General features: G+C 40.7%; 1 protein-coding gene across 1 annotated transcript in view; it reads left to right on the top strand.

Moving 5' to 3' along the window:
* The window catches only part of emc1 (ER membrane protein complex subunit 1), a 37,554-nt gene extending 11,869 nt beyond the window's left edge, over window positions 1-25,685 (top strand). Inside the window, exons 10-22 of the mRNA XM_072244973.1 lie at window positions 3,582-3,680; window positions 5,553-5,649; window positions 6,602-6,718; window positions 10,575-10,774; window positions 11,113-11,262; window positions 13,189-13,350; window positions 15,042-15,161; window positions 16,417-16,554; window positions 16,959-17,132; window positions 17,891-18,101; window positions 20,201-20,285; window positions 21,548-21,677; window positions 24,168-25,685. Of these exons, the coding sequence (XP_072101074.1) occupies window positions 3,582-3,680; window positions 5,553-5,649; window positions 6,602-6,718; window positions 10,575-10,774; window positions 11,113-11,262; window positions 13,189-13,350; window positions 15,042-15,161; window positions 16,417-16,554; window positions 16,959-17,132; window positions 17,891-18,101; window positions 20,201-20,285; window positions 21,548-21,677; window positions 24,168-24,347 (1,863 nt within the window). The 3' untranslated portion in view covers window positions 24,348-25,685. The remainder of the gene's footprint in view (window positions 1-3,581; window positions 3,681-5,552; window positions 5,650-6,601; window positions 6,719-10,574; window positions 10,775-11,112; window positions 11,263-13,188; window positions 13,351-15,041; window positions 15,162-16,416; window positions 16,555-16,958; window positions 17,133-17,890; window positions 18,102-20,200; window positions 20,286-21,547; window positions 21,678-24,167) is intronic.
* The last annotated feature ends 1,349 nt before the right edge of the window (window positions 25,686-27,034 follow it).

A 27,034-nucleotide genomic window follows, 5' to 3' on the forward strand; every position in this document is an offset into this window, starting at 1 on the left:
GCTTTTTTGGATCCAATTGAATGGCCATGTAGCTTGTGAAATCTGCTTTGGGATGTTCATTTTCACAAAGTAAAAATGTGCACACGTTGTCTAAGTGTGGATTTAGAATCAGAATCGTGTTTAATATCATGGGTATATGTTGTAAAATTTGAGCCCAGTTCCAAAGAGCACGCAACACCCAAGTTGTACTGAATGGACACTGTATTTCCAGTGGTGATTTTTAAATGCAGATTTAAACTCTGGCCCCTCTTGCCTTCTTGTGTGACATCAAATAACCCATAGTGTTATTCAAAGAACAGGATACTTCACCCATTTATATTTGAATTGAATTGAATTGACTTTATTTCTTACTCCTCATGTATGTGAAGGATATAAGAATATTTATGTTACATCTGTCCAAATGTGCAGTCATAGTAATTTATAATAAATAGAACTGTTAATGTAACAGAAATACACTCAAATCAGTGTGAGTTAATTAGTCTGGTGGCCTGGTGGAAGAAGCTGTCTGGGAGCCTGTTGATCCTGGCTTTTATGCTGCGATACCGTTTCCCAGATGGTAACAGCTGGAATAGATCGTGGTTGGGGTGACTCGGGTCTCCAATGATCCTTCAGGCCTTTCTTTCACCCCTGTCTTTGTAAATGTCCTGAATCATGGGAAGTTCACAACTACGGATGCTCTGGACTGTCCGCACCACTCTCTGCAGAGTCCTGTGATTATGGGAGGTACAGTTCCCATACCAGGCCGTGATGCAGCCAGTCAGAATGCTCTCAATTGTGTCCCTGTAGAAAGTTCTTAGAATTTGGGGGCCCATGCCAAACCTTCTCAACCATCTGAGGTGAAAGAGGTGCTGTGGTGCCTTTTTCACCACACAGCTGGTGTGTACAGACCACGTGAGGTCCTCGGTGATATGGATGCTGAGGAACTTAAAGGTGTTTACCCTCTCAACCCCAGATCCATTGATGAGGGTTTAGCCCATCTCCATTGCTCCTGAAATCCATAACCAGCTCCTTTGTTTTTGTAACATTGAGGGAGAGGTTGTTTTCTTGACACCACTGTGGCAGAGAGATGACTTCTTCTCTGGAGGCCACCTCGTTATTGTTTGAGATTAGGCCAATCAATGTGGTGTCGTCGGCAAATTTAATTAGCAGATTAGAGTTGTGAGTGGCGACACAGACATGGGTATACAGGGAGTAAAGGAGGGGACTTAGTACACAGCCCTGAGAGGCTCCTGTATTGAGAGTTAGAGGGATGGGGGTGAGGGAGCCCACTCTTACCACCTGCTGGTGATCTGACAGGAAGTCCAGGATCCTGCTATACAGGGTAGGGTCAAGGCTGAGGTCTCTGAGCTTCCTGTTGAGCCTGGATGGAATTATGGTGTTGAATGCTGAACTGTAGATAAAGTACAGCATTCTCACATAAGTGTCCTTCTACGGATGTGTAAGGACGGTATGTAGAGCAGTGGCTATTGTGTTGTATGTCAATCGGTTGTGTTGGTAGGCAAATTGTAGGGGGTCCAGTTAGAGTGATAGCAAGCTGCTGATGTGATCCTTCACCAGCCTCTCAAAGCATTTGCTTATTATTGAGGTGAGTGTGACAGGACGTTAGTCATTCAAGCATGTTACCTTGGTCTTTTTTGGTACAGGGACAATGGTGGATAATTTGAAGCAGGAGGGCACTCTACACTGGGAGAGGGAGAGATTAAAAATGTTAGTAAACGCACCTGCCAGTTGTGCTGCACACATCCTAGGTACTCGCCCTGGGATGTCATCCGAGTCCGCAGCCTTGCGACTGTCCACACGTTGGAAATATCTGCGTACCTCAGCCTCAGAGATGACCAGGTTGCAGATTGTAGTGGTGCCCTTCCTTGGAGGCTCAGAGATAGTGACATTGAACGGAGCGTAAAAATAATTGAGCTTATCTGGGAGAGAGGCCATGATGTTGGTGGCATCATTACGTTTGGCTTTGAAGTCTGCGATGGTATGTAACCCTCGCCACAAGTCACGTGGGCTATTCATTGTGAATCTTGACTCAATCTTGTCCCTGTATTGTTGTTTCGCAGCCTTGATAGCTTTACACAGATCATAGCTGTTTTTCTTGAGCTGGGGCTGATTGCCGGCAATGTAAGCTCTGTGTCGCACGGTAAGTGCTGCTTGCACGGAAGACCCTGACCGACTTCTGGGGGACAATATCGTCGATGCACTTCCGGATGAAGCACGTGACTCCATCTGTGAACTCGGAGACGTCCTCATCATGGCAGACATTCCAGTCGACGTCATCGAAGCAGTCCTGCGGCAGGAAGGCCGACTGGTTGGACCAACAGTGAACGGTTTTGACTGTGGCCGCCTCTTGTTTCAGCTTCTGCCTGTACATCGGGAGAAGCAGGATCAAGGAGTGGTCTGATTTTCCAAAAGCTGGACGGAGGAGAGCTTTGGAAGCATTACGAAAGGGAGTGTAACAGTGGTTGAGTGTGTTATCTTCATGAGTACTCACCTGGATGTGCTGACAAAACTTCGGAGAGACTTCCGTCAGGGATGCTGGATTAAAGTCACTGGCGAAGGTGAAGGCAGCCTCCGGGTGTGTAGTCTCCAGCGTGTTGATGGTCTCGTACAGTTCCTTGAGTGCCAGGTCAGTATCAGCCTGCAGCGGAGTGTACACCGCTGTGACGATAACAGCCGTGAGCTCCTGAGGCAGCCAGTAGGGTCTGCGCAACAGCAGCAGGTATTCCAGGTCTGGGGAACAAAAGGATTTGAGTATATGCACATTCTGGGGGTCGTACCAAGCATTGTTGACCATGAAGCATACCCCTCCTCCTTTACTCTTCCCAGTGAGGTTTTTTGACTCGTCTGCCTAGAACAGGGAGAATCCAGAAGGTTTGATAGTGTGGTCTGGTATCTCCTCCATCAGCCAGGTCTCCATGAAGCACAAAACGTTACATTAATTTGTTTCCCGCTGGTAGGAGATTCTAGCTCTAAGTTCGCACAGCTTGTTGTCCAGGGACTGAACGTTAGCCAGGAGTATGCTAGGGAGCGGCGGCTGATTATCATCGTCTCAGTCTCACCAGGACACCGGCCCTTCTCCGTCGCCTCCGGCACTTCTTCCGAGGTAGTGGCGGTGTAAGAGATGTGTCTCCCGTGAATCGCGCAAGCAGGGGTTCCCAGTGTAGGAAAGGCGGCACATAGTGGGTAAATGCCGTCTTTCCGATGTTCAGAAGGGTCAATCTATCGTATCTGATGTGACTATCAGCTACTTGAACATAAAATGCTCAGAAAATTGTAGAAATTAGTAGTACACTGTAGATTTGGAATGGAAGCTCGCAACATGGCTGCCGTACGTGGCACCATCTTATACCCATTTACCCCGAAATCAACCTTAATTTAGGTTGAACAGTTTTGTGATCTAAATGCTGTTAGTGTTCAGTGTTGTAAGGGAATACAATCAGTTCATTTTTTTTTCTCTCCCCTCCCAGTGGGAGAGTGATAATTGATATCATGGTTTTCATCTTGGAGGCATTTCGGCTGTGGTGATGATAGGCAGAAATATTTCCTTTTGGACTGAGGTGTGTTTTATTTTTGTCTCACAGGCTTTCAGTGTCAATCTGTATTCTGCAGAGTATGGAAGACGGTTGTTGGACACCACCATGAACTTTAACCTGGATCCAAATTGTGGGCGACCGGAGCAGGTGAGAGTGTGACTGGCTAGGTGCAGGTTGCTGAGAGCAAGGATGAGTGGAGTAATAGAGTGAGATGCTGTTTGTCTAAGGAGGCAAGCAGTTCTAGGTAAGAATGTTGGTTGCTGGGCTCGGTGTTTTGAGGGTTCTGAGCAAAGTGGATGATCTGTTGTTGAGATGCATAGGGAAAGATTAATGGGAAACTATCAATTGAGAGCTACTTTAGCTAGTGAATTTAGTAGAACAGAAGATAGGAAGACAGAATATGATGCATCATTTCAGAACTGTTTATACCTATGATATCTATGAGTCCTGACGAAGGGTCTCGGCCTGAAACGTTGACTGCACCTCTTCCTAGAGATGCTGCCTGGCCTGCTGCGTTCACCAGCAACTTTGATGTGTGTTGCTTGCTGTTTATATCTATTGTGTTTTTTGCATATATTTAAAAGGATCAAAGAAACTATATATTTGGTGCTCCTGATGCAGCCCCTATATTTACGCTGTAAATTGAGGGACCACTTCGTTGAGCACCTCCGCTCCATTCACCAAAGACATTGGCAACTTCCCAGCTGCTGAACATTTAAATTCCAATTCCCATTCCCATCCCGACATGTCAGTCCATGGCCTCCTCTTGTGCCAAGATGAGGCCACCCTTGGGGTAGAGGAGCAACACCTTATATTCCGTCTGGGTAGCCTCCAACCTGATGGCTTGAATATCGATTTTTTTTTTTTTTTTTTTTCTTCCAGTTAAAGAAATTGTCCCTTCCCCTCCCCTTCTGTTCCCCACTCTGGCTTCTTACCTCTTCTCACCTGCCTATCAGCACCCCTGGGTCCCCTCCTCCTCCTCTTTCTCCTCTCCTATCAGATTCCTTCCTCTCCAGCTCGTTATCTTTCATACCCGCCTGACTTCACCTATCATCTTCTCGCTATCCTCCTTCCCCTCCACCTACCTTTTTATTCTGGCATCTTCCCTCTTCCTTTCCAGTCCTGAAGAAGGGTCTTGGCCCAAAACGTTGACTGTTTATTTATTTGCATAGATACTGCCTGACCTGCTGAGTTCCTCCAGCACTTTATGTGTGTTTCTGTTGCATCTGTTGTAGAGTTATAGAGCACTACAGGACAGAAACAGGCCATTTGGCCCATCTAGTCTGTACCAAACTAGTTTTGTGCTTAATCCTATCTACCTGCACCTAGACCATAACCCTCCATACCCTTTCATCCATGTACCTATCCAAGCTTCTTTTAAATGTTAGAATTGAACCCACAGCTACCACTTCCACTGGAAGCTCGTTCCACACTCGCATCATCCTCTTGAGTGAAGAAGTTCTGCCTTAGTTTTCTCTTAAATATTCCACCTTTCACCCTCAATCTGTGACCTCTAGTTCTCATCTCACTGTGTGTGAGGGGAAAAACCCAGCATGCATTCACTCCATCTATACTCCTCAAAATTCGTGTATCCATATAAGATGTCCCTTCATTTTCCTACGCTCCAGGAAATAAGGTCCTAACCTATTTAATGTTTCCCTATAACTCGGGTCTTCCAAGTCCTGGCAATATAAGTAATTTTTCTCTGTAGTCTTTCAAGCTTATTGTTATCTTTAATGCAGGTGGATGACCACATCTGCACACAGTACTCCAAATTTGTATTCATCGACACCTTATACAACGTCACGTCAAAATTCCTGTTTTAATGCCCTAATTTATGAAGGCTGATATGCCAAAAGCTCTCTTTATGACCCTATGTACCCGTGATGCCACTTACAAGGAATTATGGATCTTGATTCGGTGCCCTACCGTTCGCTGTATAATTCTTACCTTGTAATCAGGAGTTTTATCAATTGTTCTTCCCAAGCCGAATCTCACGTGACCCTCTTTTGCTCTCAGCTCTATATTCAGGCATTCCTGAAGAAAGATGACTCTGTTGGTTATCGTGCTCTAGTGCAGACCTCTGATCATGCATTAATCTTCATCCAGCAACCAGGTTTGTGAAGTGGTTGAGGGAGGTGAGTGGGGTGGGGGCTGGATGGCTATAGTGATTAGATCATGTTTGACAGTGTGAAGGTTTTTTAAAAAGGACTTTACAGAATAAACAGTTTTGCTGTCTATTAATAAAAACAAAATGCTTCAAATACTCACATGTCATGTGGCATCTATAGAGAAAGAACCAGGGTTACTATTTTGGGTCAAGGATCTTTTACCTGAACTGGAAAAGTTTAACTTCCCCTATGACTGAGGTTCCATATCTACACCCTATATGTCTTCTGACTTTTGTTCAGTCTTACTATTTTAAGACATCTTCAGTGTCTCAATTACACTTACTACTTTACTGATCATTGAATTTAACTTATTCAAGAAAAATAGATGAAAGACATTTGGCCACGGGTGAGAGAATCTCAAAAACGTTCTTTGATCTTTAATCATGGATTTCTTTGTAAATCCTTAATTCTGACACTGGGATATAGGATCCTCATTCTATTATATTGCCGATTGCATAAGTACTATCTGTGTCAGTGGTATTGTGCTTCTGAACAGCTTTCCTTTGAAGGTTGATTTGTGCAAGTACTTTATTCCTATTTCAAACTCAAGGTAAGCAATCTTGAAACGTTGGGGAATATTGAGATACTAGTGGAATCTCTTTCATTTCTGTGTCCCTTGAGTCATTGATCAAACAGTATCTTTGTAAGAAGGTGCTGAAAAAAATTGCAGGTCGGATTGATGATGGAGTTGTACAGGGCGTACAGGGTGTGTATGACTGGGTTTTGCTAGACGAGTGCATCTGTACAAAAAAGGGAAGGAAGTGGGGTGGGGGGGGGGGCAATGTGCCTGCCTGCCTCCCAAGCTGCAGTAAGTTCTGCCTGCTGGTTGGAGAGCGTGCCTGCACCCAATGGAATTTTCGGAATATGGTAGGAGTCTGTCATTCATGGTTTTCACAGGTCGAATTATTTGGACACGGGAAGAAGCATTAGCAGAAGTTGTTACCATGGAGATGGTTGATTTGCCTCTAACAGGAACACAGGCTGAGCTGGAGGGTGAATTTGGAAAGAAAGCAGGTACTGTGGAATGCTCAGCAGCCCAACTGCTCTTAACTTAAGGAGAAAGTAAGGAATGCTTAAGTCATGTTTTCCATTTAATTTAAATTGAAGAGAAAATTTGGTTTATTCATCATGTGAAACCAATGAGTTCGTTTTATCCATTCCAATTAATTCCCACATCCTGTCCAACAAGTGTACCTGCACTGCTTGAGTTTGGTAAATACAGATTTCGGAATCTTATGTTAACCCATCAAATCAAAATAGTAACTCAAATGTTTACAGTGAGATGGTCAGAATCCTATACGTCAAGTATCCACCAAACACTGCCTTAAGAACATATGTCAACTGCAAAATTATTGAGGAGAAGCTGGAGTATTACCTACTATACAGGTGGATTAGAGAGTTGCACTATTCCATTATGTTATTAGTGTTATCTGCTTTGTATCAATCTGTCATATATGTGCAGTACTACAGTTAATAGACACTGAATTGTCAGGTGTGAGTTAAAATTCCACTGAAAAACGTGAGGAGTGAAATCTGGTGGTTTTTGGACTGCCTCTGAAATGGCTGAACGCTGTTGGAGAGTGGGCAATGAATTCCAATATTTAACAGTAAATTTAAAGACATTTTCATTTTATTTTCAGTGCAAGGTATTTAATAGGAGTCAAATAAAATAGATGAATACTAACTAGCACATGGAGCTTATAGAACAAATGACCAAAAACTTGGATAGAAATATGTTAAGAAGCATTTTAAAGAAGGTAAGAGGTAGAGAGGCAAAGTTTTCTAGGCTGGAACTTTTATAGCTGTAGGATCAGGGTTGTCCAAGCTGCTAGAATTGGGTGACTGCAGAGGTATTGGCATTTTGTGACGGAGGCCGCTTCAATTATAGTGAGATTTAAAAATAAATTTGAAATTTGGGCAACTGAAAAGCAAGAAACTTCAGGTGATGGAAATCTAAGATTAAAAATGTGCTGGAAATAGATCAGTTAGCATCTGTGGAGGAAAACAAACCAGTTAAAATTTCAGATCAGAGACCCTTCATCTGAGCTGGTAATACTCTGATGAAGACTGATTGACCTGAAATGAGAATGCCTTTTTCCGAGAGGGACATGACTGTATTGTGAGTCCAATACCATCAGATGAAAATCTTTTACAGTGCCATCCTGGTTACCTGTTATCAGTAATAAACAGAAGCTAGGATTATTGTTTGGGATGTTAAATAAGTTAGAATTCATTCCATAATTTCAAAAAGTGTGGCAATTCTTTACTCATTTGTAAATGATTGGTGGATGTGAGAGTGGAATTTGAGTGCTCTCTGTTTCTAATTTGCATTCTGTACAATAGCTGTTATGAGCTAAAACTAGTTCCTGTGATCAATATAGTGTGAACAAGAGCTTTGCTGGTCTGTTAGTAATTTCTAGGCATTGTGCTAGCTACAATAGAGCAACAGAGGGCAAATAATATATTTCCATTGTTTGCTATGGTACTGCTCAGAATTTTTTAAAAATTTTACAATTGAATCTATTCCTCACCCTGCTTTTCAATTTATGGAGAGAGAGCTGGTGTTTGTCAGCTTGTTTATTGTTTAAGTATATGTGAAATCAGAATCAGAATTAGGTTTAATATCATCGGCATATGTCGTGAAATTTGTTAACTTTGCGGCAGCCGTAGAGTGCAGTACATAATAATAGAGGGGGGAAAAAGTGAATTACACTAAGTATATCTTTTAAATTGTTAAATAAGTAGTGCAAAAAAAAAGAAATAAAAAAAAATGAGACAGTAGTGTTTCTGGGTTTAATGTCCATTCAGAAATCAGATGGCAGAGGGGAAGAAGCTGTCCCTGAATCACTGAGAGTGTGCCGTCAGGATTCTGTACCTTCTTCCTGATGGTACAATGAAAAGAGGGCATGTCCTGGGTGAAGGGAGTCCTTAATGATGGATGCTGCCTTTTTGAGGCATCGCTCCTTGAAGATGTCCTGGATGCTACGGAGATTGGTGCCCATGATGGAGCTGACTAATTTAAAAATTCTCTGCAGTTTACTTCGATCCTCTGTAGTAGCCCCCACTCTGCCATACCAGGCGGTGATGCAGCCTGTTAGAATGCTCTCCACAATACATCTGTAGAAGTTTGCAAGTGTTTTAGGTGATGTACCAAATCTCCTTGAATTCCTAATGAAATACTGCCGGTATTATGTTGTCTTTGTAGCTTCATCAATATGTTGGGTCCAGATTAGGCCCTCAGAAGGGTGTTTATCAGTTACTGCACAATACTAACACTCTATAATTTATCATTAAAATAAGTTCCCATTAGTTCCAATAATGTACCCTGATTTTAAAAACCTCCAATATAACTAGTATGCAGTAGATAGCTGAGAATTGAGCTGCTCAAGTTTTTTCATTATTCTAAATTCACATTCTTCACATAGTTTCCATGAAATTGTGATGCCAGCAGTGGGATGGGTGTACTGCTTGAGCTGGAAAATTTTATGCTGCATGTTCACTTGACTTAAATGCTGCTTTCTTTATTAATGCTGCTGTGGAGCCAGCTGCGCAAGGTAGCATGTTTAATGCATAGATTTGGTATTCTGTCATTTATTGGAAGGTGAAACATTCTTTTTTGCATGTCCATGAGGGAGGAAGTTTTTCTTTGCTAATATATTTGCTTCAGGACAGTATTGCACTTTGAGGTACCAATTCAGTGAGCTGTGAAATATTGTAATTTCCGGCTATGAGATCTACTGGCTTGAATCTTCTTGACAGGATGTAACTAATTAGCAGAATAGAGGTGGAAGAATCTGTGGATGTAGTGTATTTGAACTTTTAGAAAGTTTTCAATATGATCACAGATAATTATTGTGTAGAATTGAAGTACGTGGGAGTGGAAGTTACTGACATGGACGTATGGATATGTATGAAGTTAACCACTGGTGGCTAAAAAAAAGGAAAGCAGATTATTGCAAGGACAGCAGTTGATTGGGAAAGGAGCTGATGTAGTGAGACATGAATATCCTGGTGCATTGTCTATTTAAAGATAAGCATGCAGGTGCTGCCGATAGTAAAGAAGGAAAATATTATGTTGGTCTTCATGCTAAGAGGATGTGTGTATGGGAGCAGGGATGTTGTATAAAGCTATTGTGAGAACAGATCTTGAGTATTGTGTGGAGTTTTAACTCCTCTGAGGACAGATATTTGTACTTCGGAAGAGTGTGGTGAAGGTTCATCACATTGATTCCTGGCATAGCATAACTGAAGATAAATTAGATTGATAAGACTTGGATTTTCTTGAATAAAGGATAATGAGAGGGTAACTAGTAGAATTCAACTTTTAACTGAGTGGTTCAGGAAAAATATTCCTCAAAATCAGGGTCATATAGTCTTAAGGATGAAGGGTTGGACTGAAAAGAGAGAGTGGTGAATCTGTGGAATTTTCTGTGACTTAAAAAAATTTTGAAGCCTAATCATTAAATATATTAAATATGGACTTGGGTATAGTGCTAATGTATTCAAGAATGAGTTAGGCTTTTAAGGCATGAGGAGTTAAGGGGATCTGGGGAGAATGCAGAAATAGGTTACTGAAATTGGATGATCAGCCATCATCATACTGAATGTGGGAGGTGGTTTGAAAGGCTGAATGGCCTAATCCTGCTTCTTTTTGCTATGTCTTTGGATTCAGAGTATCATGAAATCCGTGTTGGTTATCTGTTAGCCATTGGGGGAGAGCTCCACACGTATTTGCAAATTGAATCTAAGTGCAAAAGACTGCTGGGATATTAACCATAGATGTTAAAACCAATGTTCTAGTGCACATAGGATATTTTGTCTATATAAATCTGTTCTCGTACAATTTCTGATTATTTATTTATTATGGCAGATGGTCCTATGGGAATGTTTATGAAGCGACTGTCCTCCCAGCTGATTCTGCTACAAGCATGGAGCTACCAGCTTATCAAGATGTTCTATGATGCACGCAAACCTCGAAATCATTCAAAGAATGAAATAACTATTGAAAACTTGGCCCGAGATGAGTTTAACCTGCAGAAGATGATGGTGATGGTGACAGCATCTGGAAAGGTAACAGTTGCCTGGCTTGTGCCCGTACAATATGGCAGAACGGATTCCTCTGCAGGCTGGTCACCTCTAGTCCCTCATCCAGGTGGGTCTGTGTAATTAAAGTAGTGAATGTTGGTTCACGGACAACCTGCCGAAGTGTCAGTCAACAGAGGAGGAAACAAACCAAGAGAGTTAAATCTATCCACCACTCTTGGTGCTGGTTTGCTTAATAAGAAAAGCCCTGGGTCAGCCAACTCTAGGCTATGGTGTGTTTTCAAGCATCTTCACTTCATTTAATAGTATGAGCTGATATTTGAATGTACTTTCACTCTGATTTTCATTTTTCTTTTAAATTCTAGCTCTTTGGGATTGACAGTAGCTCAGGAACCATTTTGTGGAAGCAGTATCTTGAGAATGTGAAACCAGGCTCTTCTTTCAAATTAGCAGTGCAACGAACAACAGCTCACTTTCCTCACCCACCACAGTGCACCCTAATCATTAAGGATAAGGTAAGAATATATAGTGTGTCTTGCAGTATTTAATGGAACACTTACATTGAGAAAGCTTTATAACTAGTGTGCACACTTCGCAGTTTCTTGGTTTAGGTGTGAGAATATTCATAACAATTATCACTAGACATGATTTTGTGAGGGGACTCTAAGCCATGAGGATGAAAATGTGTTTGTATTGTTGTATGTTTGGAATTATTGTTATAGAGTGATAGAATTACAGAGTACAGAAATGGGCCTTTCAGCCCATTGAGTGTACGATGAGCATTGTGCCAATCTATCCTAATTCCAGTTGGCTGTGTTGAGTCCACATTCCTCTCTGCCTTGCTGATTCTGTCCAAATATCTGTTAAATGTTGGAGCTGCAGGATGGATGGGTCGAGTATGGATTTTTGGAGGAGTAGATTAAAAGAAGATTTGAAGAGAGATTTGTGGAGAGTGCCTGAGAGAGAATTAAAAATATCAGCAAAGAATCTAGGAAGAAATGTAGAGTACTGAACAGCTTGAATAGAATAAGACTAAAATTGCCGTAGATTAGCTTCATGGAGAATGTGAAGGAAAATTAGGATGCAATGTAAACGTAGATTAAAATTCAAAGGCAAGGCAGAGATCCATTGGGGAACTTTGGACTAGACAAGGGGAGAGAAATGGTAAGGGTAACTTAATGTATGGCATTGAATCTTGTGACAAAACTATTTAGATCCTTAATCTTTAGGAGTGAAGGTGGAGAAAGGCAGAGGAGTATGATTTGTAGTGAAGAAAGTGGGTTATTTTTCATTCCTTGTAAAATAATGATCAGCTTTAGAAATGCTTGTAGTTCAGTTAAATCTGAGAATGGATGGTGATACTTGGATCTGTGACCCTTGGACCCAAGGGAATGTGAAGAAAGGAAGGACACACAGAAGGAGTGAGTGATGAGGTTAAAAGAGGATACAAAGTCAGTGCAAATGATAGAAAAGGGGAAATTTATCAGATTGGAGCTGAGATTTTTCATGTGCCCATACATGCCAATCGTTGGATCATTTGGAATTTAGAAGTATCGTATTAGGTCTCTATTTATTTTTTTGGACTACATACTGGAAAAAAATGGTTTGAGAAAGGGAAGGAGAGTGATATATGGAAATAGTCAGAACTGCCTTATTAATTTGGTTACAAGGACAGTATGGACAGTTATGTTGGCAGAGGCTGTGAATTTGATGACCCTTCATCTTTCTAAATTTTCAGATTGCTTTGCAGACATCCGGAAATGTTATCCAATTAAACATTTGAAGAATTGAAGCTATGGGCATTAGACCACATTCTATATCGTGTCCCTGCCACAAGTTCCATCCCAATCAATGCAACTATCTGAAACTCAACTAGTTCTTCATGATGTCTATGGCGTGTTGACCTGAAAAGTGTTTTGGACCTTTTACCCATGACATCACTGAAACTGTCTGTTTTCACTTCTATAACATCCCCTTCAGCCCATCTTTGACTAGTTAAACAATACCATGAAATTCTCATTCTTGTTTATAGATTCTTCTAGTCACTATTACTTTACAATTTCCTTCAGCTCTGTAACTCCCCAAGATATCTATGCTTCTCTGATTTGGGTCTACAGAGTATTACTGCATTCTGTCTACCACTTGCTGCCTTTTAGTTGGCAAGGCCCTTCAAAAACTCACACCTTTCACCTCTCTTTCCTCCCAAAAGCATACTTTTTAACTAATCTTTGAAGATGTCCTTCATATCTCCTATTTTTTTTGTTTTATATTGCTTCTAAAAAATGTAGCTTAAATTATCAAGCTTAAGTCATGTTCTCACCAGTCATTACTTGTGCTGCTCTTAAATTTCTAAGTAGGATTTAAGTAAAAACATATGTTTTGACATCGATTTAAAAGTTATCCATTTTTCCATTTTCTTTCCTCTCTCTCTCTTCAATCAGGAAACTGGATTAAGTTCTCTTCATGTTTTCAATCCAATCTTTGGAAAGCGGAGTCAGATCAATCCACCAACTTTGACCCGCCCTATTCTTCAGTCTTTGCTGCTTCCAATTGTGGATCAGGATTATGCGAAAGTCCTGCTTCTAATTGATGATGAGCATAAGGTAATGCTAAATCTCATTGTGATAGTGGGTTAATTGGACTGATTCTTCTTTTTGTCATTGATATTGTTGTTGATTGTGATGTATTGCAAGATATTAAATTGTCGTTCAGCTGATCTTATTAGACAGCTGCTTTCATATATTAATTCAGAATAAAATACACCTGGTGGCCACTTTAAGAGGCCGCTGAGTGTATGTTTGTGGTTTTCTACTACTGTTGCTCATTCACTTCAAGGTTCGCCATGTTGTGCATTAAGAGATGCTCTTCTGCACAACACAGTTTTACTATATGGTTATTTGAGCTACTGTCACTTTTCTGTCAGCTTGAACTAGTCTGGCCATTCTCCTCAGACCTTTCTCATTAACAAGACGTTTTCACGCACAGAACTGCCACTCTCTGGATGTTTTTTTGTGGCACTATTCTCAGTAAACTTTAGAGACGGTTGTGTTTAAAAAATCCCCAGAAGACAAAATATTTCCAAGATACTCAAACTACCCCATCTGGCACCAAATATTTCCATGGTCAAAATCACTTGGATCACACTTCTTCCTTATTCTGATAAACATCTGAACCTCTTGACCACATCTGCATGTTTTATTCATTGAATTGCTGCCAATTGATTGGCTGATTAGATATTTACATTAATGAACAGGAGTACAGGTGTACCTAATAAAATGCCATTGATTGTATGTTGTTAACGGGGTTCAGTGGCACAACAGTTACAGGACCTTGAAACCAAAAAAAACAGGTGCTAGAAATATGAAACCAAAACAGAAAATCATTGAGTTTGAAGAACAGAGTTAATATTTCAGAAAAATGAGTCAATGACTATTTGCCTGAATTGCATAAGAGGAAAAAGAAGTTAGATTTAAGGTGAAGGTGGGAAGCCTCAAAGAAGACCACAACCTTGTTGTGCATTGGGAGGCTTGCATACCTCAATGACCTGGAGAGCGATGCTGGCTGGAGTAAGGACATTGTACTTTGGCTCTTGGTAGGGTCACCCATGCCAAACATGCCAAAGGGTGGAAGCCAGAGTAAGAGTGGTTCACCGGTCCTCCAGGTTCGGCTCAGGGCTGACAACCCTGACTAGTCAAAAAGAAAACTGTTATAGAAACAGCAATGAAGAATCCCTCTGCATCTGTGTGCGGCAGTCTTCCTGAGTCTCCACCTGAGAGTCGCGTGGCTGACATTCGTGAAAACTGAGAGGAAGTTACTGACTCAATGTAGTAAGCCCTGAACACTGCCAAGACCAAGACCAAGACCAAAATTGGCCAAGGACAGACAGGAGGAGGACCCTCATTGCTGAACTGAACGCCAGCAGGCATAACGGGCAGTAAGTGAGAAGGCGGGAAGGCAGGGCTGTTGTGTTGATAAACTGTTGATAAAGCCATTTGCTTGGTAGAGACTAACATTAGATTGAGGGACCACCTTGCACCGCACCTTCATCCTGTCCTCTGAAATGCATCTAAGCTTCCAGTTGCTTGTCATTTCAATTCTCCATCTTACTCCAACTTGGACCTATTTGTCAGTGGTCTTTTGTGCTTTTCCACTGAGTCTGAACATAAACTTAAGAACTAAAATTTTGTCTTCCATCTGGGAATGCTGCAGTCTTCTGAACTCCTTCACTGTGATCTGTCTATTGAATATTGTTGTAAAGCAAAGAAAGATGACTGTTTTCTTTATTTCTTTGTAGGTTATGGTCTTCCCTTCGAGCAGAAATATCTTGCAGCAGCTGCAGAACTCAGCCCCTGTAATTTTTTTCTACTTGGTGGACCCTGTTTTGGGAAAGTTGAATGGATACAGTCTACACAAGGTGGTGTAATCGGTTTTAAACCTGTGTTTAACCAACTGAAGGTTCCAGGATCCAGGACAATGGATACATAACAGCATGTAACATATCTTGCTTTGCTGTAACTGTACAGACATGCTAATATAGTAGATATAAATGAAATTAACAAAATATACTGTGGTTGTTTAAAAGTTGTTTCTGGGCAGGTGAGAAGCAGTTTAGCTCAATTGGGAGGCTCAGTAGCTACTTCAAGGGAGCTTTAAGAGTAACCAAATTGGTATCGGATTGGTGTTGCATGTATATGTTCTATATAGATTAGATTAGATTATGAGGACACTCAGTCCTCGTTTATTGTCATTTAGAAATGCATGCATTAAAAAATGATACAATGTTCCTCCAGTGTGATATCACAGAAATACAGGACAGACCAAGACTAAAACTGACAAAACCACATAATTATAACATATAGTTACAACAGTGCAAAGCAATACCATAATTTGATAAGAGCAGACCATGAGCACAGTTTAAAAAAAAAAGTCTCAAAGTCCCGATAGCCCCGACATCTCACGCAGACGGTAGAAGGAAGAAAACTCTCCCTGCCATGAACCTCCAGCGCCGCAAACTTGCCGATGCAGCATCCTGGAAGCACCCGACCACAGCCGACTCTGAGTCCGTCCGAAAACTTCGAGCCTCCGACACTGAGCACCCCCTCTGCTGAGTGCTTCGACCCCGCCCTGGCCGCTGAGCAACAGGCAAAGCCGAGGATTCGGGGCCTTCCCCTCCGGAGATTTCGGATCACACAGTAGCAGCGGCAGTGAAACAGGCATTTCAGAAGTTTCACCAGATGTTCCTCCATGCTGTCACGTCTGCCTCCATCAAATCAGAATTGTGCATGGCACCCTACTTGACAGACTATAGATATCATTCACCGGAGTGGCCGTGCGCGCATTGTTGCGTCGCCATCTTCTCCTCCCCTCTGTGCAAGCAGATGAGTTAGTCTAATTTAACGGCATAGTCAGCACTGACGTAGTAGGCCGAAGGGCCTATTCCCCGCTGTACTATATTCCAGACCAGATAAGATGGAGATTTTTTTTCTCTTCCAAAGGGTATATGTGAATTAGTTGTATGCTTTTCAAAAATTAGTGTTAGTTTCATGGTCACTTTTACTCTTTAAAAAAAAATCTGTCTAATTGCTCCTATCAAAATGAATTCTGATGGTTTGTTCTTATTTTCTACCAGTGAGCAGTTCAATTATTGAATTCACTTCCTTTCCTTGCAGGATCTTGGAACACAAGAAATTTGGGAAGTGGTGATTCCAACAGACACACAAAAAATTGTGATTGTGAAGGGAAAGCGATCGAATGAACATGTGCACTCTCAAGGCCGAGTCATGGGAGATCGGAGCGTCCTTTATAAGGTACTGGCAGTAACCATACCATACTTTTAGCTTGCCTCTGCTATAACCTTATACATGTTAATGTCATTTTAATTTCAGTATTAGGCAGCATTTGAATGCGCCCACAGCATGCCATTAGTGCAGGGTATATGGTCAAACGCACGATGACTCAGGCTACAATTTAGCCCAAGTTATTTTCTCGACCTCTTATTGAAATATAGAAATCTGGCTGTAGTGAAAACCCAGGATTGTTCTGAACTGTACTCTCCTATCTCCAAATAGGAAAGTAAAAATAGATTGGCATTGCGAGTAGAAAATATGGAAGGATCTTTTAACTGTAGCAATGCATTATAACTATTATACATTGTTTTTATTGAAACATTTAATTTCCAACTGTTTTCTGATGTCTGAGTCTTGTTTTCCAGTATCTGAATCCTAACTTGCTGGCAGTGGTGTCTGAGAGCACAGATACGCACCATGAACGTGCCTTCATTTGCGTCTACCTTATTGATGGGGTGACTGGAAGAATCATTCACGAATCTGTGCAGCGGAAAGCAAGGGGACCTGTTAATGTTGTGCATTCAGAGAACTGGGTAGTGGTAAGGATGGAGAATATAGTAAATTGGGGGACTAGTTCATCTTCCACAACAAGCCTGTCATAGCCATTCAAATTTCACCCTCCAAATATTTTTGCTTCACTGCTCCTTCATCTTTCTCCTTTCATAATACCTCTTATTTCCTTTGCGTATATATAGCAATATGTATCTATATGTGATGTATGCTGTAGAAGCAAAAAAAGTTAAATTGGCGTGTTAGTTGGTTGCAGTGGGCGTTAGAATGGAGTTCAATCCAGACTTCAACTGAGATCCAGCTGAGTATGTTTCCAGTAAGAATTTCTAAATAATGATTTAAAATGGATAAAAATGATGAATGATCAGTTTGATATCTAGATTTGGAATAAAACATCGTTGTACGCTTTTAATCTTTTGATTCTATATACACGTTTTTAATCTTTTGATTCTATATACAAGTTTTCAAGTAAGCAAGTGTTTTGTTACTGAAATGCAACACTTGTTTGTGCATTAAGTTCTGATTTGTGTGTGAGTGGCACCTGAGTCTTAGCCGTGAGTGTGATTTTTCTACCATCAGTGGACACAAGACCTTTTTGGAATGAATACTACGTTGGGTGCTCGATCTCATTCGTTCACCTTCACCTGCTTTCAGTTGTTTCTCGTGAGCTGTTTGTTCTCTTCGACTGTTTCTTTGCTACGGTTAAATTAGCTTCTTGTGTCTGTCTATACTGGACTTGTAATGCATGACTCATTCCTAACTCTTCTGTCTGCTGTTCCTTTGCTAGTACAAGTATTGGAATACAAAATCCCGAAGGAATGAGATGACCGTTTTGGAACTATATGAGGGAACAGAGCAATACAACAGCACAGCGTTCAGTTCACTTGACCGTCCTTTCTCTCCCATCATCTTTCAGCAGTCGTATATATTTCCATCAGCCATCAGTCTGGTGGAATCCACAATCACAGAGAAAGGGATCACTAGTCGCCACCTGCTGAGTAAGTGGAAGACCTTTCTTGGTCACGCAATGGGGAGGGGAGCTGCAGAGTGGGGCCTCTCCGTTCTGGGCTGATGGGACACAAGACAGGCACAGTTACTGTGCTATATGTCATGCTGAATGCTTGATTTTTTTGGATTATTTGTTATTTATTTCTTGAGATACAGCAAAGAATACGTCCTTCTGGCCTTCAAGCTACACCGTGCCACCCAGCAACTCCCGAATAAACCCTAGCCTAATCACGGGACAACTTACAATGAACAATTCACCTACTAACCAATACATCTTTGACTGTGGGAGGAAACGGGACCACCAGGAGGAAACCCACGCAGTCACGGGGAGAACATACAAACTCCTTACAGACAGTGGCGGAAATTGAACCCGGTTCAGTGGTAGTGTAAAGTGTGTTAACCACTACACTACTGTGCTGCCCCAAAAAAGTCAAGCATTCCATAAATTAAATTGCCAGTTTTATGGTTATTGATTTGTTATTTGCTGATTTTTGAACTCCTCTAACATATCTTAAATTTCTGCATGTTGCTAATGGTTTATTTGCTACAGTTGGCATATTGTGATAGCAGACCCAAGGAATGAGTGCAGAAGTGATTTGTAGGGACTGTCTCGAGATTGATTGATTTTTGTTACAGGAAGAAATAAATGGATGGATGCATAGTGGAGTTTAGAAATAATTGAAAGGTCTTATAAAGCAAAGTAGGCTAAACTTGCTAGCATCATTGTTCATTCAGAAATTTGATGGTAGCGATGAGGAGAGGGGGGTGTCCTGGGTAATGGAGAGGGTTGGGGGGGGGGAATTGTCCTTAGTGATAGATGCCACCTTTTTGAGGCATTGCCTTTTGAAGATGCCCTCTGCTGGGGATGGAGCTGCCCGGGTTAGCAACTTTCCAATCCTGTGCAGTGGCTCTCCATACCAGACAGCGATGCCACCAGTTAGCCTATTCTCCACAGTACATCTGTAGAAATTTCCTAGAGCCTTTGGTGAAATATCAAGTCTTCTCAGACTCCTCATGAAATGTAGCCGCTGTCGTACTCTCTGTGTAATTGCATCAGTATGATAGGCCCAGGACAGATCTTCAGAGATGTTAACACCCACGAACTTGAAGCTGCTCACCCTTCCAATGCTGATCCCTCGATGAGGACTGGTATGTGTTCCCTCGACTTCCCCTTCCTGAAGTCTGCAGTCACTTCCTTGGTCTTACTGATACTGAGTTGTTGTGGAGCCACTCAGCTAGCTGATCTGTCTCACTACTGTACGTCTCTTCGTCACTCTGTGAAATTATGCCAACTATGGTTTTGTGATTAGCAAATTTATAGATGGTGTTTGAGCTGTGCCTAGCCACACAGTCATGGGTGTAGGTAGTAGAGCAGTGGGCTAAGAACACATCCTTGAGGTGCACTGGCGTTGACTGTCAGTGATTGTACGGATGATTTAAACGCCGGGCCGATGGATTGAACAGGTAGTGGGTCGGGACTGGACGTGAGAGTTGAGCCAGTTCTGCTCACTGCTCTGTGACATTTGCTCTGCTCTTCGCTGTGATGAGGCTGTGTGCCTGCTTTGGCTGCTCCATGCTTTGTGTCTGCAAGCTCCGCGACCTTTACTCTGCTGTGTGCCTTTCTGGGCTTTGGGTCTATGGACTCACTTTCATTCTGAATGCTTTTTGCTTGCTTTTACTGTTTGCACAATTTGTTTTTTTTTTTCTCTTTGCACGTTGAGTTTGTTGGATTTTGTTTTATAATGGGTTCTTTTGGGTTTTTTCTCTTGCGACTGCTCGTGAGGAGACAAATCTCGAGGTTGTATAATGTATTGCATACTTTGATAATAAATGTACTTTGAGGAGGAGGTGTTATTTCCAATCTGCACTGACTCTCTCCTGATAAGGAAGTCAAGGATTGAGTTGCAGAGAAGGTACAGAGGCTTTAGTTTTGAGGCTTTAGAGCGCAAGTATTGATGAGATAGGCTGAATGAATCTCTGGTGGCAATAGGATGCTACCATTCTATATACCAGTGAATGATGGATTTGGATTGACTCATTGTGTCCCCAGTTAATCTTTCATTCTAATCAGTACTTTCCTGTCTGTCAGTTGCATTGCACTCTGGAGGAATTCTTTCTTTACCAAAAGCATTTTTGGATCCTCGGCGGCCAGAAGTTCCATCAGAGCAAAGCCGGTAAGTTGACACAGTCCCATATTTGGTACAGGAAATGTGTTCAGTTGATCAGGTAAACCCCGCAGAGATTTGTGAAGATGGGTCACAACAGAAGAACTTTTTTTGAAGATTATTGAGAAGTACCTTGGAGAATACTCACAGCTGTTGATCACCTTTAGATCAAAAAAGGATTTGGCAATGTCCTCATGAGATGAAGTTTGCTAATGCTAGAACTTGATGTGGGGGTGGTTGAAGAGGATTTATTGATGTGGCTAGTTAGTTGGTTGAATGGCAGGAGGGATGATTGGCAGGATGTCATCAGTGGGATCTCTCAAGGGTCCATGTTACAGCAATAACTATTCACCATGTCTTTGACACTAGTTCATATCTGAATTTATCAATGGCAATATTCAAGGCAGCATTAACTTACAAAGCGATAAATGATAAAACCAGCCATGTCATGTGTGTACCTAAAAAGGACAGAATATTATACTTGATAGATGGTAAAATTATCAAAGCTGAAGTCCAAAGAAATTGAAAGGTCTTGGTATGTAGATTATTAGCAGGCGAAGAAGATAATGAATGCTGACCGTTGTATCTTAAGGACAGGAGACAGAGCTTGTTCTTTAGCTATAAATGTGCTGATTAGCACACATTTAGAATCTCGTTTAAAAATACTTCCTGGAATTTAGGAGCGTGGCATGGATCTGAGAGATGGTTTCAGGGTATTAATTAAAGTGATTTAGGCTAGATAGAGATAACTATTTGGGCCAAGACCCTTCATCAGCTTCCCTTTAATGGTCCTGATGAAGGGTCTCAGCCTGAAACATTGACTGTTTTTCCCTTACATTGATGCTGTCTTACTTGATGAGTTCCTCCAACTTTTTGTGTGTATTGCTCAAGATTTCCAGCATCTGCAGGATCTCTTGTATTAAAGATAACAATTTCTGCTGATCGGGATGATCTGGGAATAGTGGGCAATAGACTAAATATTAGAATTGGGTTTTCAGAAGTGAAATTAGGATTCATGTGTATGCGAATGAGGTAGCCAGAAATGGGACCCTTTCTGAAAGCAGGAATTATTGTTGATTGAATATTAATATCAGATTTTTAGCCAAGGCATTAAGAGATGTGGAGAACTGTTCACAGATCAAGAATGATATCATTGAATGGAAGGAGGTACCCCTGTTCCTGTCCTGCTATTTTTAACCTGTCATAGTGCTTTGTAACTCAAGAATTTTAAGTCATTTTTTACTTTAACCACTTATTATTTTCTCTTTCAGAGAGGAGAATTTGATTCCTTATGCTCCTGAACTACCAATCCGATCAGAATGGTATATCAACTACAATCAGTCTGTTTCCAGAGTACGGGGGATTTACACAGCTCCATCTGGTCTGGAGTCCACTTGCCTTGTGAGTGTGCAGCAGCCTTCTGTCTGTCAGTCTTTGACAGCACATATCACTAAGGACAATCAGTGATGACCATTAATGCCTTTGAGTCTGGTTCTATTGTAGCCAGCCACGGAACCAGTTTATTGTACTGGTTGATCTGGTGCATGTGGTGCATGGCTGCCAAACTGCAGTTTACTGTGTGTTAGTGAAAACTAGCAATTTAAGAATTATAAAGGACCCAGATCCGTTCAAGTGCTGAAGGTTTATTCAATCAAGAGAACAGAGGAAAGCATCCATTATTGTACCTTCTAGTTAATCTCCAGCTTTTACAGATGAATAATTTTAACAATTGATTACATAGATACTCAGCCAGCTGCCTAATAAGGTATAGTGAAAGAATTTAACCACCTTCTAACAGATGATAGATAGTTCTGGGATGTCTGTCTCATCTTATTCACCAGACACCCTGCTCACTGACTCTGAGCCAAACCAATGGCTGTTAGTATACATTAACCTTGTTTATCTGCTTGACAGGCAGGGGCCCAACTAGTCAGTTCTGTCTGAGACCACAGAAATGGAATGTGATCGTGTCCCAATGCGTGACTGTCCTCCATTCTGTAACACATACTTGTGCATTACTACTTGTACAAATATTGCAGTGTTGTTTTTGCCTTAGCAATCAGTCACACTGTTAGTTTCTTATTGCCTACTTTTGTTAACAGCATCACTCTTAAATCCATAGGGTAAATAGAATATTGTGAGCACTTGATATCAAAGGCAGCTTTATGTTAAATAGTTTACAAACAAACACTATGCCATGTGCTATGTATATCTATTTATTTTATTGCTTGGCTGAAATCACTTGGCCACATCTGAATATAGGGACTTTTATAAGACATAGGAGTAGAATCAGGCCATTCGGCCCTTTGAGTATACTCTGCCATTTCATCATGGCCAACCCATTTCCCTCTTAACCCCATTCTTGCCTTCTCCCTATAACCTTTAATGCCCTGCCTAATCAAGAACATATCACTGTCTGCTTTAAATGTACCCAGTGACTTAGCCTCCACAGCAGACTGAGGCAATGAATTCCACAGATTTTCCATCCCCTGGCTAACAAAATTCCTCCTTACCTCTAGCCTGAAAAGATATTCTTCTATTCTGAGTCTGTGCCCTCTGGTCCTAGACTCACCCACCAAAGGAAACACCTTCACCTTCATCTTGGACTTTCAACATTCAATCCCCCTTCAATCCTCCTTCTTGGACTTTCAACATTCAATTCCAACTAGTACAGGCCCAAATCACTGCTCAAATGATAACCCTTTCATTCCTGGAATCATTCTTATGAACCTCCTCTGAACCTTCTCCAATGTCAGCACATCCTTTCTTGAATAAGTGGTCCAAAACTGCTCACAATACTCCAAGTGAGGTCTCACCAGTGCCTTTTACAGCCTCAGCATTACATCTTTGCATTTGTATTCTAGTCCTCTTGAAATGAATGCTAACATTGCATTTGCCTTACCACCAATTCGACCTGCAAACTAACCTTTAAGCAATCCTGTGTAAGCATTTCCAAATCCCTTTGCATCTCATATTTTTGAATTTTCTCCCCGTTAAGAAAATAGTCTATGTTCTTGTTCCTTCTACCAAAGTGCATAACTATACACTTCCTGACAGTGTATTTCATCTGCCACTTCTTTGCCCATTCTCCTCATCTGTCTAAGTCCTGCAGCCTCTGCTTCTTTAACACTACCTGTTCCTCCACCTATCTTTGTATTATCCACAAACTTGACCACAAAGCAATGAATTCCATCATCCAAATCATTGACATACAATGTAACAAGAAGCTGTCCCAACACAGACCCCTGCGGAACACCAGTAGTCACTGGCAGCCAGTCTGAAAAGGATCCATTCTTTGCCTCCTGCCAATCAGCCAATGCTCTATTCATGCCAGTATGTTTCCTGATATACCCCGAGCTTTTATTTTGTTTGGCAGCCTCGTGTGGCACCTTGTCAAAGGCCTTATGAAAATCCAAGTACACAACATCCACCAATTCTAGTTTGTCTATCCTGTTTGGGGATTCAAAGAATTCCAACAGGTTTGTCAGGCAAGATTTTCCTTAAGGAAACCATGCTGACTTTGGCCTGTTTTGTCATATGCCTTTCAAGTACCCCGAAACCACATCCTTAACAATCAACTCCAACTTCATAATGTTTCAGACTCTATTCCTAGCACTGTAATCTTTAATAACTTGCCTAAATTGGGATTTCAGTAGCATACACAATTACTGCAGATTATTCCATTTTACAGCTAATGGTGGAACTCCTCAATCATACAGGTAGATGCTGTGTGTTTCTCGTCCAGGCATGATCAAGGCCTTGAAAGAAAACAAGTAATTAGTGCAACCATTCCTTGGAAGGGCTGAGCCCAACAGGAGCTTTGTTATAGTGGGAAGAGAATCACTGGCACCCTAGATCTAACCAGTGAGTATGTTTTTTTGTTTATTTCAGGTTGTTGTCTACGGATTGGACATTTTCCAGACACGAGTTTATCCATCAAAGCAATTTGATGTTTTAAAAGATGATTATGATTACATGCTTATCAGCAGTGTTCTCCTTGGACTGGTTTTTACAACCATGATCACAAAGCGCCTTGCGCAGGTGAAGCTTCTGAATCGAGCCTGGCGATAGATGTCATCACATTATAAGAATATAGTTGTCTCCTCGTTGAGTGGAGCCGAAGATGGGTGCAACCTTAATAAGGACACAAATGTTCTTATGCCCATGTACATACTATGTATATTTTTGGTAACACACTCTCAGTTGGAAACAGAGTGACGGACACTTTCACGAGCAGATTTTATGAAAAGTTGGTTTCATTGTTGTAAAAATTAATTTGTATCTATTGATCAGAATTTTTTTGAGATGAATGGTATTTTTGTTCATGTAAAATGGCTAGGAGATGAAAGGGGAACTTTTGAAGGTAATGTGTAACAATTAATGACTGCTGAATTTGAATGTTTCCTGGTGCTCTGCTTTTAATCTTTAGCCTTTGCTGCATTTTTAGAACTGGTTGATACTTTATTTGAAGATGGATGTTGCCTCTAGCTCAGGTTCCCTATAAATATGAATGCTGGACACTAGCTTCATTGTCCCTCATTGGACAGAAAACCTTGGTCTTTTTGTCTAACGTTCTGATAATGTCCCTTCAGTCTAATTCTCATCTGTGAGGCAGGATACACACCGTTTTGGTAAGAGCTGAGTTCACCATGCCACTAGGTGATGTTGTCTTCCCCGTAACACCATCCACCCTTCAGCATCATCTGCAATCCCAAAACAATTAATTGGATAATAAACTACTGACTTACATCTTTTAATGACGCGGTTATGTTTACCTCTTCCCTAAGTGAAATAAGAAAAGTTTCTATAATTGCATGTTGATAATATTTGAGGTGATTGATGTGGGACAGTTGATTGATTCTTGCAAGAATTTGCAAAGTGTACTGTTATTTTTTTTAATTGTATTGCCAAGTTGGTGTGTGAGGAAGTTTGCAATTGTTGAGTGAATCTCCACCCAACAAATGTGTGAAAGAGAAAAAAAAGTGAAAAAAAATTGACATTTGAAGGTGTACAATAAGAATAGAGGACTTAAACTGTTTTGGATATTTAATATTTGACTGCTGAAAATCTGACTTTGACAGAGATTTAGAGTCAATTTAAAATGTGCAATGGATGAGTGAATTAACAGAATTTTAAGCCTGAATACCTGAGAGTCTAATTATTTGCCCAAGTTGCATCATTGTTTTATAAGAAAGTGGGGGGGGGGGTTTCAAATGATCATTGTAACCTTCTCCTTGTTAGGTGTTTTACTCCCTCCATTGCCTAAAATTTAAATACAGCCACATCAAAAACATTGATACTGAACTGATAATGCATTAAAATTAATGCATTGAAATTTGTTAAATAGAGATAGTAATTTATGTTTGAGATATTGTTTTTGAAACCATTAAATGTTACTGTGACACTGAACTTGGTTTTCTCCTCCTTTAATTGTAGTTGGTGTGTGGGATGGGAAATAACAAAATCCACAGTAATATGTCAGAGAAATTGTTGGATTTGTTGTTGACACGTATGGACCATTACTTTTTCTTTTCACTGTGGGCTGCAGTGTATTTTTTGATCTTTATTCTAATTTCAGCATTTTAAATTTATAACATTTGTAAAGGTTATCAATGTCCTGGCATTTAATACAATGGCTGGGTTTTGCTACAGCGAGCTCTCATCTTTGTTATAAAAAATAATTGTGTACCTTGCAAACCAAATAACATCTGTGAAATAGCAAGGCCCACAAGAACAATGAGACAAATAACTGTCTTGGATATGTTGATTGACAGAAGTGTGGGCCAGATAACTGCAGAGATCTCCTGGCTCCAGTATAATGGATCATTTGTTTCCTCGAGTGAACAGATAATATTTCTGACAATACAGCACTCAGTACTGTCCTAAATTCTCATATTGGGTTATGTGCTTGATACAGATTAGAATCCTCAAACTCTTGAGTTTTATTAATGAATCAAGGTCAACAGCTTGCAAATACAGTAAGTTACTGTGGGCAGAACATTCACGAAAGTGCATATTTACTGTTTGTGAAGATTGCCTTCAATCTTTTCTCAAGGTGCATTTTGGAAATTTTAATGTACAATTTACCCTAAGATCTTCAAATGGGTTTATGCCTAAATAGACAAATGCAAAACCACAGTCTTGGATGCTATGTAGATTTTGGCCTTTCTGCTCTTTTTTTGTTGCCTAGATGATTTTCCTATGGCAAAGGAAATTATAGTTCAGATCTGAAAATTTCAGTGATGTAAGAAGGATTTATAGCCAGTATCTCAGTATTTCAGAGGGAGGAAAAAAATGAAAATTCACTTGTGCTTTCATTATTGCTGCTTTTCTTGTCTCATGAACAATCTAGGTTAGATCAATGCAAAACTGTCAACAATTAATTTCAAAACGATCTTAATTTTTCTCACAATAATTAATAGCGCATGTGAAATAGTGGAATTGGATGGAGGTGGAGGAATAACATGGTCCAGATAAAAAATATCGTGTTGGAGACCTAAACTTGTAGATTTGATATAATTGATATTTTACGTTAACTATTTTTGCAATTGTGTATGTCGTTGGTTTCCCCTTGTGTTCTTTTACGTATTTATTCGCATGTTATTCTTAGTTTTGACCATCTTTGGCTTGGATGTACGTTTGTATGTTCAATTGTAATAAACTAGGGGTCGATACAGCGCAGCTGAAAATGAGCCATGTCACCTGACTTTTTTAACGCCAGGAATTTCAAAGCTAAAACACCAAAGAGGAAAGATTAA

This window comes from Mobula birostris, chromosome 27 (assembly GCF_030028105.1).
Source record: "Mobula birostris isolate sMobBir1 chromosome 27, sMobBir1.hap1, whole genome shotgun sequence".
NCBI classification, from domain to species: Eukaryota; Metazoa; Chordata; class Chondrichthyes; order Myliobatiformes; family Myliobatidae; genus Mobula; species Mobula birostris.